Source organism: Pollicipes pollicipes, unplaced genomic scaffold (assembly GCF_011947565.3).
Source record: "Pollicipes pollicipes isolate AB1234 unplaced genomic scaffold, Ppol_2.1 Scaffold_7231;HRSCAF=8579_pilon_pilon_pilon, whole genome shotgun sequence".
Taxonomy (NCBI): Eukaryota; Metazoa; Arthropoda; class Thecostraca; order Pollicipedomorpha; family Pollicipedidae; genus Pollicipes; species Pollicipes pollicipes.
In genome coordinates this window covers 18,089,138-18,109,048 of record NW_023597034.1, presented here as the reverse complement: position 1 = coordinate 18,109,048, position 19,911 = coordinate 18,089,138, and the positions used below count along the sequence as shown (strand labels likewise).

General features: G+C 49.9%; 1 protein-coding gene across 1 annotated transcript; it reads left to right on the top strand.

Moving 5' to 3' along the window:
• The first annotated feature begins 1,497 nt into the window (after positions 1 to 1,497).
• LOC119109127 (invertebrate-type lysozyme) lies at positions 1,498 to 19,559 on the top strand. Its single transcript, XM_037232688.1, has 4 exons — positions 1,498 to 1,679; positions 6,985 to 7,158; positions 14,218 to 14,291; positions 14,733 to 19,559. The coding sequence occupies exons 1-4, from the start codon at positions 1,601 to 1,603 to the stop codon at positions 14,946 to 14,948; spliced, it is 543 nt and encodes a 180-aa protein (XP_037088583.1). The 5' UTR covers positions 1,498 to 1,600; the 3' UTR covers positions 14,949 to 19,559.
• The last annotated feature ends 352 nt before the right edge of the window (positions 19,560 to 19,911 follow it).

Genomic DNA, 19,911 nt, shown 5'->3' with positions numbered 1-19,911 from the left:
CAGCCAGCTGGCTGTGGTCCGCACCAAACATCGCCAGCATTGTAGTCAGCAGTATAGCTGGAGCCAATATTTTTCTGAGCTGGCCATGATATGCAATTATTGCCTTTGCTAGTAAGCTCCTGGTGCTAGTTGCTTTGGGTTTGGGCCTATTTGCACTTCAGTGGGCGTTCTTGGCTAGTCGTCACGGGCGCAGCCAGCGGAGAGACTTATTCACGTCAGGGAACCATTGTGCTTCAAATTCGTGAGGATTTGCTACACAATGCCTCTTTTAACTGGATGGTCATGTTGAAAGTGTTCCTTGGCTTATACGCCGGTCACGCTGCAACGGGTGCTGTCAGGGCTGTCTAGCAACGCCCCTGACACACGTCCGGGCCGGCACCGCGGACGTCACGGCTGGGCTGCCAGAGGTGTCCGGCGATGCCACTGACACCCGTCCGGGCCGGCACCGCGGACGTCACGGCTGGGCTGCCAGGAGTGTCCGGCGATGCCACTGACACACGTCCGGACGTCACGGCTGGGCTGCCAGGAGTGTCCGGCGATGCCACTGACACACGTCCGGGCCGGCACCGCGGACGTCACGGCTGGGCTGCCAGGGGTGTCCGGCGATCCCACTGACACACGCCCGTACCTATGCGACTAAGGTCACGCCGCCGTGGGTGTCAGGGGCATCCGGTAACGTCCCTGACACCCGTCAGTACCGGCACCGCTGACGTCACCGCTGAGGTGTCAGGAATGTCCGGCGCCCCTCTGACACCTGTCCGGGTCCCCGCTGGGGTGTCAGGGATGCCCGGCACCCTTCTGACACCCGTCCGGGTCACCGCTGAGGTGTCAGGGATGTCTGGCGCCCCTCTGACACCCGTCCGGGTCACCGCTAGGGTGTCAGGGATGTCTAGCGCCCCTCTGACACCCGTCCGGACCGGCACCGCTGACGTCACCGCTGAGCTGTCAGGAATGTCCGACGCCCCTCTGACACCTGTCCGGGTCCCCGCTGGGATGTCAGGGATGTCTGGCGCCCTTCTGACACCCGTCCGGGTCACCGCTGGGGTGTCAGGGATGTCTGGCGCCCCTCTGACACCTGTCCGGGTCGGCGCGGCTGATAATGCAGGACGCTCGGGGTGACAGCACAGCACCTTCTGCACACTGGAGGATTGCCTGCATACGGCCCCACGGGGCCCCACTGTTTATTCGTCGCCACTGGCGGCGACAGCCCCTGCACAGTCAGGCTGGCCCGGCCCGGCGCCCGGAACGCAGTGGACAGGCGCACAGTCAGCCCTCCCAGCATAGGGAGGAGGCCTTCCCTCTACAGTCAGCAAACGATGTCATCAACCTTCAACGTCTGAGTCAACCGGACATTGCGCGAGAATCATTCGACCGAATAACAAAAAGGCGTCCTCATGTTGGGAGTTCCCGCAGGTCCGGCCGGTCGGTTGGCTGAGCGGCGCGGCCGACCGGCCGGCGCGGCTCCCGGGAACGGGAGTGGGCGGAGTGCCGGCCCTGAGCTCCATATACCGTCCCGGGTGTCACACGAGGCCACACAGCGGCCAGCGGCGCCGACCGCGCAGCTCCGAGTCGTGCGCTGTCCACTGGTGAGACCGGCACCATGTGGCGAGTGGTGACGCTGGGGCTGGTGATGGCGGCGGCGGCGCGGGCACTGGTGCAGGACAGCATGGACGGGCTTGGTGAGTGTCTGCGGGAATTTTCATGCCTTATTTTTAACAAAACATATGTTTGTCTAGTGACTGGTGATGATGGGACTGCTGCCCCATCACGCGTGCGGTTATGATGTAAACAAAGCATATCGCTTCTATGCGTCAAGAGAATCGCGCTGGGAGTAGTGAGCCGTTCCACCTGTGCCCAGAATTCCCGCGCGCCTTGATCTTGAACTGCATGAATGCATAGAGTGATCAAGTTTATTCATGTGTAACGAGTCGAATTCAAAATGAGCTCTAGCAAACGTCCAAACGGAATAGAGAGCGAAGAGATTTGGACTGGTTGAACTGGGACAGCCCAATTTCATACGCTCCCGGCGTCATGAAACATTTCTTATCATCGTCATCCCCACAAATCCAACTTGTTTTTCATCACGAAATGTCGCATACCTTCTTTAGGTGTCAGTATTCCCCAAAGTGTGACTAGGAGTGAAAAATCAATGTCTTTATTGTTTTTTACGTCGTCTAGGTACGGAATGGTGCGCCAAGGTTTCTCACTCTTCTGTATATGACTTTTGATTGATTTGGAAACAATTGTGTCTTGGTTTGACGCCATAGCTAAATGTCCTGAAATTCATGTCGACAAAATCCAAAGAGGGAGATCGGGGAGCAGTGGGATGCGCTGACCCAGTTATGTTCGTGTGCTGCAATTCTTTTTACCTTTAAAAGGAGCAGCCTGTCCTTCTTGCGCTTTTCAATTTATTGTTACATCAGACACGAACGATTTGATCAGTCACACCAGTTTCCTCTAAATCCTTCTGAAAAGCTCAGAATTCCGATTTGAAATAGCCGACCCTGCGAGAGAAATCTCAATTGACTCCCTGCTCACCACTATGAAGTAATACATTTTACTTGCCTTGCCTTTTCCGACGTGCTATGTCGCAATGTTTGTGTAATAAATGCTACGAAGGCTTCAAACACTGTTTAGACAAAAAGATCTGCGAGCATGAAGTTGTTATCCCACGAATTCAACAAAAGAGTACCGCATAATTCAAGTGGCTCAATGGTTCAAACTTCAACCAACCAACTTCTCGGTAACAGACCCTTGCTGCTGGGCCAATCACAAACGTTCTTTTAGTCGCACCTGTAGGGGTGCGTAAGGTGGTCATGATGGCGGTGGTCGCAACTGCAGGAAAGAAGAGTAGTTCTGTCACAAAGCGCTGACGGCGTAATTTGGACCCGAAAATGATGCAATTAATGTCCAGATTATACCTTGACGATGCTGCAGTGGTACTACTCAGTGTTATTATCAGACATAACTAGTAATAAGGTTTCACCAGAGCATGTTTTTGAAATTTGCCCAAAGGTGGGCACTCCTTTCAAGTTAATGCCAACCTTTTCAGAATCTATAAGAACAAGGTGTGTCTACATCGTTGCATGGGCGTTGATAGGTTTTGGCTGTGCGTTCTATGGCATCAGTCGGCATTGGGCAGATGTGTGGGCAGATGAATGCAACAAAAGAATAGGTCAAGAGCTTGTGGCGATACCTTTTCTGTTTGAAAAATGGAAGCTGGCCCAAGGTGTAAATATAACAAACTTAAGGGCAGCCTGGCAGTATCCTAAAGCTACATTTTGAATGCGATGTTGCACCCAGCCAGGAATGATACCTGTCAGGATGTTGATTTCTGAACTGCCTGTTAGCACTTTTGACTGGAGCCTACGACCGGTTTAGTTCATGAAGAGGTAGACATCCTACCATCGATTTAGTTCATTGCAAGGTAAGCACCCTACATTCCTGCTGGAGTTGGCGGCGCATGAAATAATTTCGCTCTGTAGAAAACTTGCTTGTGTGACCTTGTGTGATCTTGTGTGTGTGAACATGTGTGATCTAGTTTTGTACTCCTTGAATTTTCCCCCATAATTTTTTCACTGCATCCGTTAGACCAAATTCAGCTCGGTGACAATGCCCTGTGACTTACCATGGACATTATAGCAGAAGTCATTCATGATACTGCGCCGATAGCAGTTTGGAGTAGGCGGCAGTCGCGAGCTGCCCTATTTCAACTTCCCACTGCTTTTAAGGTCATGGGTATCAGTGCGTCAAATTACCTCACTAAGTGCAATGGTTACGAGCTGTGAAATAATGTGAGCTCGCACCAGTATGCCGTAATACGGTGAAATATATCTCATTCCCCGACTCGAAATTCTCGAAACAGATGTTCTGGAATGACCGCCACGGCCCAGTGTAACCCGCCCCCCCCCCCCCCCCCCAGTTGTCAGTGGCCTGGTCTAGTTCATAGGACGCCACACGCCAGTCGACGCGCACAAGTGCTGGGTCGCACTCTGCTCCGCTTGAAGAAGGCCACGTACAGCTCGGAGTGTACAGCTCGGAGTGTACAGCTCGGGGTGTACTGCTCGAAGTGTACAGCTCGGAGTGTACAGCTCGGAGTGTACAGCTCGGAGTGTACATTCCGAAAAATGAAGCATCTAACGTGGCTGCACGGGGCCAGGATAGCAGCCGTTAGCAAAGGCGGCTGCTTTATAAACTCTTGATCCCTACGTCTTCGGCGACGGCGAGCATGGCTATCTGAGGGGCCGCATCGGAGGCCCCCGCGGCACCTGATGGTGACGTGGACGCTTCTCGGCCCACTGAAGGCGATGCAGGTGACACTGACGCGGAGAGGCTCGTGACTTCCTGCGCGGAAGGCGCGGACGAGGGCGCTGCTGATTGAGCAGCGAGATCTGATGTTCCTGGCGTGGCCCAGCCGAAATGATTCATCAAAAGGTCTCCAGAGGAGGTGGTCGACTACGCAGGAGCGGCTAGGCAGACAGGAAGTAAGCGCAAGCGTACTGCCACGCGTCTCACTATGCGAATTACACACCAGAGATAGAGAGGTTAAGGAAGAAAAAAGCAAACGAGGACAGAATAGAGGAAGAAAAGGAGTTCGAAAAGAGTTCAAAGCCAAAAAAGAGCTCAAAAGATTAAAAGAGAAGACAAAAAGTAAGAGAAAGAGAAAAGCGAGAAAAGGGGCATGAAATAGTTTTGGTACACTGCCATCAGTTTCAAGTTAATAGTGTCATGTGACGTGTGCGGCATGTGCGGTTGAGCGATCAGACGAGCCTCGGGTGCAGTGTGGCAGCTGAGCCGTGTGTGCCGTGTGACAGCTGAGCCGGGCAGCTGAGCCGTGTGTGCAGTGTGACAGCCAGGGGCGCCACTTTCTAAAATCGGCTGCGGGGAGAAGAGCTCTGCCAAAGAAATTAACCTGACCTACCCTTAAGCCTGATTTTGCCTCGGATTTCGGCCACTTGAATTTGCGTCCTCGATGTTAAACAACTGTTGATGTGTTTTAGATACAAAATTGCTCCCTGCGGAGGAATGACTTCCCATTCCAAAAGTTAACAGTGAGCTGCCTGTTTGTGAAAAGCTTAGAATAGGGTGTATTCACAGTAAACATCTTAGTAAATACGAGTAAGGGATTGCTGATGACTACTGCTGTCGCTGATCGTGTTGTATAACCACCACAGCCACGATTAGCCACACATACACTTCCCACCGTTGAGGAGACCATGCATTCACGTTTATCTGAGCCACCAAGCGCTTGTAAAAGCTGCCACATAATGCGGCCCATTGTTCTTTATCCCAATCTAGGAGTCGTTATTTGAAAAAAATTGTCATAACATCCGCAGATCGGTTTAACATATGATGAAGCTAACATGAGAAAAACATTAGGTACCTACAGAATACCATTTGGTACCACATTAAGATGATTCGAGAAATGTTGTGTTTAGGCATAAACTAACTAGCATGCCAATAGAAAATAGATTGTTCTGTATATATTTTACCGAGTATTCCCATTTTGCTCATATGCATTGAGGGGGCTCAGCGGCATTCAAAGGGGGAACAAGTCAGCATGGGGGGGGGGGGGGGCTCAAAGCCCCCGAAAGTATTGAAGTGACGCACCTGGTGGCAGCTGAGCGATGAGTGCAGTGTGGCAGCTGAGCCATGGGTGCAGTGTGGCAGTTGAGCGGTGGGTGCAGCGTGGCAACTGAGCCACGGATGCAGTGTGGCAGCTGAGGCATGGATGTGCTGTGACAACTGAGCCGAGGGTGCAGTGTGACAACTGAGCCGAGGGTGCAGTGTGACAGCTGAGCCGAGGGTGCAGTGTGACAGCTGGGCCGTGGGTGCAGTGTGACAGCTGTGCTGTGGGTGCAGTGTGACAGCTGAGCCATGGGTGCAGTGTGACGGCTGGAACGTGGGTGCAGTGTGACAGCTGTGCTGTGGGTGCAGTGTGACGGCTGAGCCATGGGTGCAGTGTGACGGCTGGAACGTGGGTGCAGTGTGGCAGCTGTGGTGCGATGAGCCATACATCGTGCACGGATGCAGAGTCCGAATAGGAATTCCATTAGCGACATGTGCTATTAAAGTGGCGGCTACTCAAGCTCTCGTGTTGATCTCACCCTTCAAGTTGAGGAACCTAAGGACGCAAACGGCAGTGTGGCTGCTAAATATGATATGTGTGTCCTCGCCAGCTCCAACTCATTCTGAAGTTACGTTTCATATTTCATAACATACGTTCTTAAAATATTGTACTTTCGTGTTCTCGAATCTGGAAACGCAGTAAGTGTGAGTCACTGGTAGCAGTCACTGAGCAACCGGAAAAAACGTCCCGGAACTACCTCACGTCCCGGAACTACCTCCTGAACGCAGAGAACAGTAAACTGCGTCGTCCGACTGAACAAACCAATACCTTGGCCATCATTGGTCTCATTCAACTAGCATTATTTGCAGTTGACGATCTGGCAACACTTCGGTTCATAGGAATGCCTCCGCACGACGTTTGAACTGTTAAACCTAGTTTGGGCCAGGCACCACTAAGTATCGGACGCCCAGGTCTAGCGACTACCGCCATAAACATCGTCCATTGTCGTTCCAGCCCTCCCTCGAGTGCTAAATTTCTACCAACCTGCTGCCCCATCTCTTCCATGGTTGTCAGAGTTTGTCTCATTTTGAGGACTCAATGTGTTTGTGTGAAAAGCGGGAGATGCACCAGCATTATCCGCCCTGACGTTCCTGTGACCCCAGGTCAACCGCTCTGACAGAAAGCTCTTTGAACCAGGTCCCTGACCAGTAACCCTGACTATGTGCCCTGTGACCTCAGGTCAAACGCCCTGTAGGTGTCCCCAGTGACCCTAGGTCAAACGCCACGACGGTCTCCCTGTGACCCTAGGTCATCCACCCTGACGGTGTGTCCAGTGACACCAGGTCAGCCACCCTAATGGTGTGTCCCTGTGACCTCAGATCAGCCGCCCTGACTGTGTGTCCCTGTGACCCCAGGTCAGCCGCCGGACCGGTACTGTCTGGCGTGCCTCTGCACGGCCGCCACCGGCTGTGACACAAGCACCGGCTGCGAGGAAGACGGTGGCACCACCATCTGCGGCCCTTTCTACATCTCACAGCCCTACTGGCTGGACGCCAACACCACCGTCGTGCAGCAGTTCCGGGATTACGGTGAGCGGTGACGTAGGCTCACGTCTAATCCCCGTCCCCCAGCCGGCCAGCCAGCGTATCCACCGGAACTTACGGCTTGTGCAGTCGTAAAGCGGCTGAGCGCTGTCAAGAACCAAGAGCGTGGGAGATACCGGGAGCCGTCACTCACTGCCGCCCACCTGGTCCACGGACATGACCACTCTGTCGATTTCCGAGGGTCACCAGATCATTGGTGCCTTTAAATACCGATGTCAAGAGCGAGGGATGAGTTGTTCATTGCATTTGCGAGGAACATTTTTTGTATAGATAACACAGTGGTAATAGCCTTGTTCCTCGGAGAAAAACCGGGAGAATGGAGATACAGATGGGTTGATATTTCGGCAACATGCTTTTACCGAAATATAGCAGAAGTGAATTCACTTCTGCTTCGACGTACTTCTGCTTCTGCAGAACTAAATTCACTTCTGCTGTTTTGATAAAGGCACGTTGCCGAAATATCAACTCATCTATATCTCCATTCTCCTGATTTTTCTCCGAGGAATAAGACTATTACTACTGTCTTATTAAGTGAAGGATGAGGACAAACTATTTCAGTAGTAATAGCCTTATTCCTCGGAGAAAAACCGGGAGAATAGAGATACAGATGGGTTGATATTTCGGCAACATGCTTTTACCGAAAAATAGCAGAAGTGGATTCTCTTCTGCTTCGACGTACTTCTGCTTCTGCAGAACTAAATTCATTTCTGCTGTTTTGATAAAGGCATGTTGCCGAAATATCAACTCATATCTCCATTCTCCTGGTTTTTCTACGAGGAATAAGACTATTACTACTGTCTTATTAAGTGAAGGATGAGGGCAAACTATTTCACATAGTCACATAATTATCCGACGCCAACTCTAAATTTTTACCTTTTGCTGCACGCAGCTTATACCGCTCCCATTTACTTTGTTTTTCTTCAACTGCGTTACCCTGCACACAACGAGCCGAACATTTTGTCGCCGCTTAATTCCAGCCGTCGGACAGCGGAGGCAAGTTGGTGTCCCTGACAAAACCAGGATGCGTTTGCGGCCGTTTCGCGTCCTCGACGGGAAATTCCGACACGCATCGGAACATATCGGGAACAGACCCTGACGAACGTTAGTGATGAAGTCAAAGGCTGTAATCCACCTCTGGGCACATATATTCGTTTGAATTATTATAGTACGTGCTGTTGTAATATCATTTGAATCTAATTACATTTTAAATATAGTAAAAGTGTAACGCCTACGTAACTTTAGAGAAACTTAGCGGACGTGCACAATGAGGTAAACACACAGAGACTGAAAATACCAAATGGACCTGAGAATCTGCAGGAAAAGGGACTGTGCAATACAGCCTTCTTCTTCCGCGTACTTTGTACGCTTTTGCCATTTAAGGACGGCATGATAAGCAACGAATCACGCCGTAAAAACGCCGTGTGATGTTCTTACTAAACAAGTCTCGGAAAGTAGGCTTAAGCTCAAAAAAGCACTTCAAGCGAAATGGTCTGTACATCACGAAGCTATCTTGCTGACATACTCAGCTTAGGAGAGACGACTTGTCCACGAGACCAATGTCCTCTCTTTTGCGCGTGTTCACCTTCCATCATTTCTTACCAGAGTCACTTATTACCTTTCGACCTCCGGCTCGTGACAGTCAGCTGCGACTTAAATTAAGACACTTTGGAACCATACAAAACCTGAGCTGGATCAAATCTGCTTTTAATCTTCTTCATGCAGCTCGTAAGCCAAGCTACTTTTTATGAAGCCTCCAACACGTCTACCACGCAGCATGTCTCCTGGCTTCCTCACCCGACTGTGGTAGCCCGTCACGGGCCGGAGACCGTGCCCCCGACTATCGCCTTTCACAGGCGTCACGCCCTCCCCGTCTGCCGCCGCCAGCCTTGACACGGTCGGTGCCAAGCACGGCCGTCGCCAATGCAGTGTTAAATAAAGTGGCCGGATCTGCAGCCGACGGGCCCAGCCCGGCGCGGCACGGGGCCGCGTGCCGGGCCGCCGGACTCGCGTGTCACTGACCTTGGGTGGAGCGAGCCAGCCCGAAACGCAAGCGAGCGTGACTGCGGTCGGTGGTGAGGACGGGCTCCTGGAAAACCGCCGCGCCGCTGCTGCCGATTGACGCCCTCGCGTGCTCGAACGGGAGGGAAGTGGAACAACGGGGAGGGCATAGGTTGTTTGGTCCGTAAGTTCATCAGAAACACGCGAGATTTTGCACGTCGTGGATAATCCCGGTGTGGATTTCCAGGCGATGCAAGCGAAGATCCGCTCACGGATGGGGAAAACAGCTGTGCCTTTCCGGGGAGCATTCATGGCATGATGCCTGCCAAAAAGCGGCAGCAAGGTCCGCAGAGTGAAAGGAGACTGACTCACTGCTTGCACCGACTGATGGCATAAGCTCTGGTGGAAGGCGCTGATGAAAACATGGGATGTGGCACGGGATTTGAGACATGGAACAGCCGCTCTTATGACTTAGGGCATGCGATTTTTTAGACATATGGGCACTAATTTTCTTGATATCATGGCCGGGCCGTTGTCGAAAACACACCCCATGTTTTCATCAGTACCTTTCGTCAGGGCTTATGCCATCCGTCGGTGCAAGCAGTGAGTCAGTCTCTTTTCACTCTGCGGAATTCGCTGCCGCTTTTTTGTTTGCATGGCCAGGCCTATGCCTCTACATTTGTTTCCACGATTTGGCCTAATGACGTGACCGAGGGTACACATTCATGGTCTCTGAAGCCTCCCTTTCGATGACAGTGAAGCTGTATGGGGTTTTGTGTGCAGTGAAGTACACGATTTCTAATTTCAGTACTTTGTATTATTGCGAGGCTTTTTCCATTTCGTTTGGCAGTGAATTAGTGAACTGCTATGATGGATTTTAGCATTTTAAGGTGGGTTTTGGTGACAATTTCATCAGTCGCGGCGACGGAATGACGTGAAGCTGGAAGCAAGGACGGTTAAGAGCTGAAAAGTTATTACAAATTGTATTTATTATTGAAAATATCGAAGGTAGCCGAAGGTGCCTTGGTGACCCAATGACAATTTCAAATTGTCATTCATTACTTCGTAGCGAGAAATGTTACGTATCGTGCAGCGTGTTGCAATTATAACGTGAGCTTTATCTCGGAAAGAAGCAATAGCGGTGGAAGGTGGAATATTTGTGCAGAGGGAGGGGGGGGGGGGGGGGTCGTAATTTGTACCTCGTTCCTTGTCATGCACGGTCATATAGTTTATGCTCAATGCTGCCGAGGTGGAGGAGGCTCTTTGGTGCACGGACAGGACCACTGAAGCCCTGGCTATGGGTTGTCGGTATCGGTTTGTATTTTGGAAAAAACGGTTCACACTAAAACTGCTTTTTCCATTACTTCTCTTGGTCAGATACCATGACATAGATCAATCATACAAAATGTAGCACCAGTGGCGAAGGCAGACGGGGGGGGGGGGGGGGGGCACTTGGGGTGTACGAGCCCCTCCGCTTAGGCTCTGAGGGGCCTGGAGGGCCCACCGGGACCAACGATCAACGACCCAATTGGAGGACGTGAGGGCACGAAGGGCTGGACGGAGTCCTCTTTAGGTGCCCGACCTGCGGGAACGGACCCTCAGATGACTGTAAGGGGGTCCCTTGTGCTGATCGATGACCTCCTGAGCCGATGACGCGCTATATGTCGGGCAGGCATCACCAGTACCGCACAGTCCGCTCTGTGTCGGTATGGGCCTGGGGGCCCACTTGCCAAGCAGCGACAAGGTCGGGGCCAGCGATGTACACTGTCCGGGGCGCTGTATCTGCCAGGATCCCACAGTGCCTCAATGCCCTGTGTTGGCAGGGGTCCCGAGTTGACCAAGGGCACTGTTCAATGAGGTTTGAAGAGGCGCCCTGGTGCCCGCCGAAACCGGAGACCGACGATCAAGCGCATGTTTTGAGGGCATAAGAGCCCGAAGGACCGGCTGTGGGGCACATAAAGCATCCCGGCGTGTATGACTGTAACCTGAAATATCAGACAGAGGGCGTCTCTCACCGATTGCGTGCCCCTGGAACAGTGCGGGCCTTTATTTCAGCCAGAGACCGCCAACACTGAAATGTCGCCCCCATGTTGTTCTGAGCTCTGGCGAGGGGGGGGGGAGGTGTCCATTTTCAAGCACGAGCAAGGCCGGACCCGCCATTTGCACTGGCCGACGCCCCTGTAACAGTGAGGGTATATGTCGGGCATCCACAATGACTAACAGGGGTCCTGTGCAGACAAGGGGCCCCGAATCGGCCAGTGAAACACTTGCTGAACAAGTGCAGTGACTGGACACCGAATGCCAGTGGGTCTCCTGCGTTGGTTGGGGCCACATCAACACATTATCTATTCAGCTTTCACCTAACCCCATCACGTGTCAGCTCAGTACGTCTGGATATTCTAAAAGATTCTGGATATTCTGAAAGAAAGATATCCAAAAGATTAGGTTCGCATGACAGCGCTCGGCAAGTTTCGTTTTAACAACCTACCAACTGGGGTACTCCATGATGGCTTAATTTAAAATTGCGCGTGTAGGTGTTTGGTTACTTATCCTCAGTCTGTGCCAGTGCAGCTCCAAAACGTCATCACGTGGCCGGGTTTGAGTCCACATTGGTAGGGAATGGGCTTGACATGGGCTTGATGAGCTTGACGATGCGGCTGAGGGACAGCCACCTCGACTGGCCAAGGGTCGATGTAGGGACTGGAAGCAGTCGTCAAAACTTCGCACTATGCTCCATCAGGCGGAATACCTATGTATTCGCCCAGGATGTTATGAAGATCACTTCCGTTCAAACAGTATGCAGGCAAGTTGGATGCGTGGCTCCCTGCTCGATGCATCATGCGTGCGGAACTCCGGGTACTGAAGCCGGTGTTGCAGACAATGGACCCGTTGGAGTGTATCTCCTGCTTCTGCGTTAGCGAGATGACATTGCGCGATCGGCAGTCACATGACGAAAGTCTTTCGTCAAACGAGGATTATCGCTGCTCATTGATCCGCTGCACTGAATATTAACAGCCAAAAGATTATAAACGTGGACTGTGGTGCGCTCTTAGACTGCATTTGCTGTTGGGCTCGAGCAAGCCTTATCCGGTATTTGCTGGGTAAAGATGAAGCAAACCAGCGGTACCCTTGGCATCATGAAACTAGCAGCCGTCAGGGCCGAGCTCTGGCCCCAGTGCGTACGGAATGGGCTGTTTCCGCTGGACGGAGCCGCAAATGTGCCTGGCCGAGTCTGCGTCGGGGCCCCGGCTAATGAGCTATATATATATATATATATATATATATATATATATATATATATATACACCAGGAGGGTGAGATTCGCGCACACTGCCTTCTGTAAACAGTCTTGGGCTCCACCGATGCCTGACCATTTTTCCCCATTGGATGGCCTGCTCGGCCGGAATTCTATCTAAATGCGAATAGGGACCTAGATGTTCGTTGGATTCGCTTGGGGTAAATGCACCGGAGGGCGGCAGTCGTGATGCACGGAAGAAAATTGACAGCTCGATGGTGCAGTATCTAGACAATCTGGTGCTTCCGAAGTCATGAAAAATTCCTATGCCGAACGCTGCTTTGGCGAAAAACGCGGAGGGTCGTTATTGAATGACTTGCCTCCTTGGATCCTTCATTACCGCCTCGGCTTTCGAATTATTTTAAAAATTAGACAAAGCTGTAAAACTTACTAATTCATTTCTATTTACATTGATCTTCCTAGCAGCTTCACCCCAAGATATGTTGTGCTAAAAACGATCGCTTAAGTCCCTTACCCTGGCACGCGTGCGGCCGTCTCGGCGTCGAAGGTGTGCCCCCGGTGACGTCATGTAGGGATCTTTCCGGAGAAGTGCGTGGTCGGTACCCAACCACCTGATATCTATCGCCTTGATTATAGCCTTGTATGCACAAACGTTGATAGCTTAGAAGTATTTGAATCAATTACATTTCCAGTACAATCAGTTCAGGCAGCAATGGGTACTAAATAAATGGTGTAACGAGTTCACTTTGTCTTCAATAACCATGACATAAATTATAAAATATTCGTGCATAAAAAACTACGCTTGTTCCTTTTGTGTACATTTACAAGGCGGGTGATTCACGTTATCTAACTGTACGTCACAAAGCAATGCAAGAAAACGTGTATAAGTGTCGTTTGGACGAATTTTACCTCGTAATTGCATGCACGACGTCAATCAAAAAACGACGGTGCTTTTGTTAACTACGCCATTTTGCACGATACGATATCAGATTGTGGTGCTCAGCTCGTTCGGTTGAAGTGCATGTACACATACGACAGTCAGGCGAGCGTGACTTTAACGATCACGTCTCAGATTTCACTTAAAATTGATACCATTGGTTATCCGACACATAGAATCCAAGTGGCACAATATCAGGTCCCAGTGACGTAAGGGTCGCGAGATATACCTCAATGCGTTTTTAGGACTCGAGATAACTTTGGTACGTTCTTAGCGCCGAAGAACCAGTGAAGATACACAACGTTTAATCAGTGTATATATTTTTGAGGCTGCAATATCTTTACAACAAAACTAACAAAGAAAATAGCTTAAGTCAAGTTAGAAAAACGGCCTCGTGACCTATGTCAAAGGTTACCGTGTCAATGTTCCATGGTGTCCGTCTTTGACTATGTCCTATGCAGGTAACGCCTTTCGTGTGTTTTCTTACAACAAAAATTTCGAGTGTGAGTGTGAGTGTGAGCACCTAAATAGCTTTCACGTGGCTTAAAATATACCCTCTTCACTCATGGCACTCCTGCATCAACGAAATGAAACTGTTGCGCGATTTTAATGGGGAATCCCTCGGATTTCGATACAAATTTATTCCGGGCATTATATGGTACGTTAAATTGCCATGTCACGGTGTCAGCTCTGTTCGACCCACGGGCATGGATATGCTAACTGTCACCGCACGCTGTCCAGCGTCGGACCCTCGCGGGACACGCATGTACCGACCTCAGGGGGCCTCAGACGGCACAGCTACAGGCTGCAGTTCTGTCTTCCAATGCTAACCAACATGCTGATGTCCTTGCAGATTTCTCACGTTGCGCAAGGGATGTCGCGTGCGCCAAGCAAACAGTGACGTCATATATGACGAAATTCAGCCGGGTGAGTGGATGCCTGCTTACACCTCTGTGGTAAGCCCCTGGAACTTAGCTGTTCGGCGAACAAGACCTGCCAGCGGTCTGATGCTTGTCATGGACTTTGGATGGGCGTTCAGGATAGTGAAAGAGCCATTGTGCAAGACCATGAGCTTTCTCGCTATAACACCACCGTGTCTTTTTTATGCAACCTCATGACCCACACCACCAAGTGAAACCCACCAAAAACAATTGAAAATTCTAGTACTTCACAGACACAGACCTTTCAACATCTCACAGATTTTAACATTGGTGCGTTCTTAGCAAAACTAAAATTTACTATGGATGACGCACCCAACCCGACCTGCATCGGCAACCCATGACCATCTCTCAGACGGACTTCACCCATGTGACGATGCGGGGCGCGTGACCTTGTCTTCCGGTCATGTGACAACCCTCTCTCGCGCAGGACTGCGACGGGGATGGCAGGGTAACCTGCCTGGATCACGGCCTGATGCACTACCTCGGCTACAGTCAGTGCGCGGTGCCAGCGCAGCGCCAGCAGGCTGAGGCCAGCGCCTTCTACCACACCTTCAGCCAATGCCTCGCCGATATGGATGCGCTGCTCGTGTCGGGAATGATGCAGCAGCACTTGCCTGGCTGTGACAGTAGCAGCCATCTGTGATGGAGGAGGGAAAGAGCCAGGGACGTTGTCAGGTCATCCTCCGAGAGGACAGAGGCCTTCTGATTGACCTCGATCACAGAGGACAGGAGCTCTCTGATTGACCTCGATCGCATGCCATTGTAATCATTCTCTCGGAGCGAGTAAATTCCTACCGTATTTTTCACCAGCAGCTCGCAATCCGAGGCATATTTTAGCGCAGTCGACAGCTGTTAACCAATAAGCATGTTGGCTGTATGTATGCCCTCTGTATCTTTACACACTAACTGCACGATCCTGAGTGGGCCTGGTAAATTGGGGAGCACCAAAGTGCATTTGGTCTTGGAGAATCAGTATTGAAAACAGAAGAGGCTATGAGCGAGGCATGGTATGGCTGCGAAGTAAAATGAAGCGAGTTTGCATTGCTGGTGATCGATTTTACTGCACAGGACTAAGTCTCCTAGACGTTCCGGTTTGCAAAGTTTCATTGTGCTTCGTGGACCACGCCAAGTGTCAAAGGTGTGTCTTGTATTATCATCTTCTGTGCGATGGCATGAATGGTGCTCCTATGTGTGCAGTAGTCACCACGGTAGGGGCCATTTTAAACGCGGCGTCAAACGTGTCCTCTGTGTGATAATGTGGTGTTACTATGGATGCGAAAGAAGTAGCATTATTTTAATACAACACTAGTTTAGAATGTAAGGCCCGTCTTACATGCGGTGCAGGGTCCACAGCCAGCCCATTGCTGAGGTACGGAAACGAAGAGCTCCAATGCGGATGTCCGATGGCCATCTTGGTCAACCGACATCTTAACAGCCGGTTCAATGTGCCGCAATCCAACGACAACAGAACGATATGCGGCAAAGCAGCATATTTCTACACTCCGAATGGGCCCTTCTATTAGCGTCATCTTTTTCCTGGCATGAGGGGCGTGTGCTACCGCATTTAGAAAATGCCACGAGCTGTTAGGCATGTCAATGGCCAGCACAACAAATCAGCAGCCCTCAAAACGTTTTCGAATATGTCATGCCCACGAATCTAGGCTTCGGCCGAATCACTGAAGATTACTCGAATAAGTGGTGTCAGTCGATCCAAACGATCTAACTTTATCCATTTCTTTGCTACTCTGAGTGGTGATTCAGAAGTCAGCAATGAAGGATATCCGTGTTTCGAGACCAAGCTTAATAGATTCACTGTGTCAATGGATAGCCCTACTGAGCTCAGTGCACTATCACATAGATGTGTGAGGCTATGCGTCTGAAATGTGAGGGGGACGGATACCCTCTGGTACTGACCACACGGACACTAGCGCACCATGACGTAAAATCTTGAACCTACAGCTTTTGAAATCGTTATGCGTAAAGATACGATTCAAACTTGGCTAATTCTTATAGTATTTTCATTGGTTCATTATTACCAGGTATCGATGCAATGAAGTTACTTATGATGCTGAACGCTATATGGTACGATTAAACACCGCGTATGTTCGTGCTCTTTTTTAATAACATGCTTACCTAGTTGTCATCGCCTTGTGCTGACCGTCCACGCCATTGCAGCGGTACCTTCTTCCAGTAGGTGGCAGCACGGATGCTGCACCAGATGGCACTCGACATCGGTGCAGTGGCGGCCATACCCTAGTTAAGCACGTCGCAGATAGAAAGAGCAGTAATGTCAGAGCAACGGTAACAGAGACCAGTTACCGCGTCAGAGGTATCAAGAAGGCCAAGACTAAGATGTCAAGATCGGTGCATTGCATTGACGCGCAATTAAACCCATAACTAAGGCATCGAGACGCTGAGATACAAGGCAGAGGCATCGAAAAAAACTTCTCACGAACCCTCAGAACCCCCTCCCCCCCAGAAAAGCGGGAATGAATCTGACACTAACCAAAAGCCATTCGGGACCACTGGCCCTTTTTATGTGATCCGAACTGAAGTAAACTGTCTGATATGATAGGTTTGCACAAAAACGTTCCGTGAGAAAATACATTCAGGAACGTTTTTCATAAATTCCTACATCACACGTGGCTAAGAGGGTATAGATCACATCAAATAAAATATTTTTCGTGCAGTAAGCCCCAAAACACCCTAAGCCTCGGGTCTTTTCATCTCAGCCAGAAGGGGGGGGGGGGGGTCTCAGACGCCCCAACGATCTGAGACAATAAACAAGCGTGGAAACGTTTTTGGAAACGGCATGAAGCGGCATGAAAAGGGAAAACGGCAAAAAACTGAGCCACGAAAAGCAGCGTTCGAGGACCCTTTTCTGAGCACTTATGAATGGGATTTTTGACAGGTCAGTGGGGTCAAACTAACACAGGCCTCCTCTGTTACCTCGAGAGCTAAGCGTACTACGACAAGTGTGGAAAGCGGCGTTGAACAGTCCTCGTAAGCCTCCAGTTTGATGGGGAATAGTTGACATGGAGAGATATGATCTACCACGTCCCACACAAGGGCAAATAAGTAAATGCTTTTGCTGAACTGGCCTGTCTGGCTATATGGTGAACCGAACAAGCCAGGTCAATGGGGAAACAGCTAGGAGAAGGTTCTCCAAAGTTTGGAAGAATGCACCATAAGGGTTTAAAGTGTTTAACCTTAACGTGGCACAATTTGGTCGCAAAGGGCGAAATCTGACCTTCTTCAATCTTGGGTGATTTAACCCTGCAAAACATCGAGGACGATAATAATGCACCACAGAGTGATAAATTAAGTAATCATAATATATTTTGATGGAATGCTGACAGAGAGAAGACATCCGGATAATTTCTTTGGTATCTCTTAAGTGAAATGTCACCGGAATGACACGCTGAAGAAATTACGAATCATAAAATGTCCATGTCGGAACTTTGCAAGTTTTGCCAGCAGACGTACAAATGACGTAACCACAGCCGCTAGCCAAAATTTCATCAGTCCCGTTCAAACCATTTGGAATTTATTCCGGAAATACCCCAGAAAAGCCTCTAAGAACCCCCTCAGCCCTAGAGCGAGGGCTTACATAATCTACAGATAACAAGAACTAGTCCCTTTTTGAGTGGTGCTTTAGTTTGTGTATGTTTTCAACGTTTGGTCGGAATTTAGCCAAATTTTCTTGTACGGCTGGGCCAATACTAGGCCCCGAAAGAAGGCGACATGACAAATGCGCAATACTGTCAATGTCTGGAAGCAATAGAGTGTCATTTATCATGGCGACCTGTATTGATGAAAACTCCAGCGGATGTTTTAGTTAGCCAGCCGTCTACAACGTACCATAAGGATCCCACAAGCACATGATGCACAAGAACGTCTTCCTCCTGTACCATCCCGCATGGATTAATCGCGGACACCACTTCTTAAAGCTGAGGCTCTGAACCCAAGTACATCACCAGGGACCCCGAATGAGACCCGGGCTTATAAGTCGTGAACCAAATGTTTCAGCATATGTCTCTGGTTCACAGAACACTAGCACACAGTCCGGGCGTAGCGCGGCGCTAGGATAAAGCAATAAACGTGTTAAGAATGGCGCATTTTATCTGCAAATCCAGAAAACTACGCACCAAAACATGTTCTCATTCTATTACGGTCAGATATGTTGTTGCATATAGCTGAATGCAGTAGAGACACATTCAGTAAGGCTACATGAACGTTACTTGGTGAATTCGCGATTATTTGTATATTGTATATCGTGATATTCCAGCAGGAAAAATGTAACAAACACTCAAAATCATTGTCATACGGCAAAGGATTTCTACGCCATAAGACAGCTTTGCTTATTGACCTCAACACAGTTCTATGGAAAGTTATATGCACAATTTCGTACCGTCTCGACTTTCTCTACCACGATGAAAAAGTGACGCATCCTAGTCATCGGAGAAGCCATCGCCAGCGACTTGCTAATTTGTTGAATGACTCTGACATCCAAACTACCAGCATGTCTGATGTAAGCACACTACATGCTGCCAAAGTGACTCGGTCCATCCAACAACTGGTGGTTTACTAGGAAAGCGAGTGACTAAAACTAGGCCTATATACGTAAAGCAAACAGTGGCCAGTTCTTCATAGGAACTGAGGATTGACGCTAACCTTAAACATACTTTTGTAGAGATTTAATCCGACCCTTTTGAGTCCATGGACTTCTAGGATCAGAATCCACGCTGAACAGTGCCTGTTTCGTGCGCCCTGACCCCTACCATCCGATCGCACAATTTCAAATTAACGGCAACAGTTTAAGGGGCCGCAATAGTTGGCACGGTCCGTCCTACCTCCTAACGTCACCTGGCCTTTAGCGTCAATGGCGGCCGCGGCCGCTGCCACTAGCCACAGGCCATGCTTGTAAAGAAAAATGGGATAGCGAGCGCCTAAAGCGACTCGAACCCACCCCACCATGGCTGGGTGGATAGGGAGGCAGGCGCTTTATCAACTGATCTATCGGTACGGACGTTTGTTCCAATAACGCGCAAGAGAGTGGTTCGTAAAAACCAAAGTATCGATCAACAACACAAACAAATCAATAATGGCGTCAAGTTAACACTTCTTTAAGTTAACGCGTTCACGGAAAGTTCGCGGATCACGTGACTTATATTTTATTAGTTCACGTAAGATCGGGCCTACCGAAAATGCAATTTTAGTTTAAGCATGCGGGTCCGCGCGCATACCTACCAATCCATCCAGTATACCTCTTGTTCAAATTGTTCGCTTCATGTTGCAGTGGTCTTGCGAAATTACGATTTTTACCAGGGCCCACTGGGGGGCGAAACCACTAGGTGGTATTTCCACGATGATATCGTTTCAGCTTGTGACATCATTGCCGGGGATAAGGCACAAAATCAGAATTTGCTGACCGAGATCCAGTAAAAACAAGCATTGGAGCCACTTTAGGTAGGCCCAATCGCTTTAGCCGGACGTGTCGTGAGGCAAATTGCATAAAGCATGGAAATGCTTCCACCTAGGTTGGCCAGCATTGACAATAAATCGCCAAACTTGTGATTTCCTGACACATTTTGGTGAGAGAATAT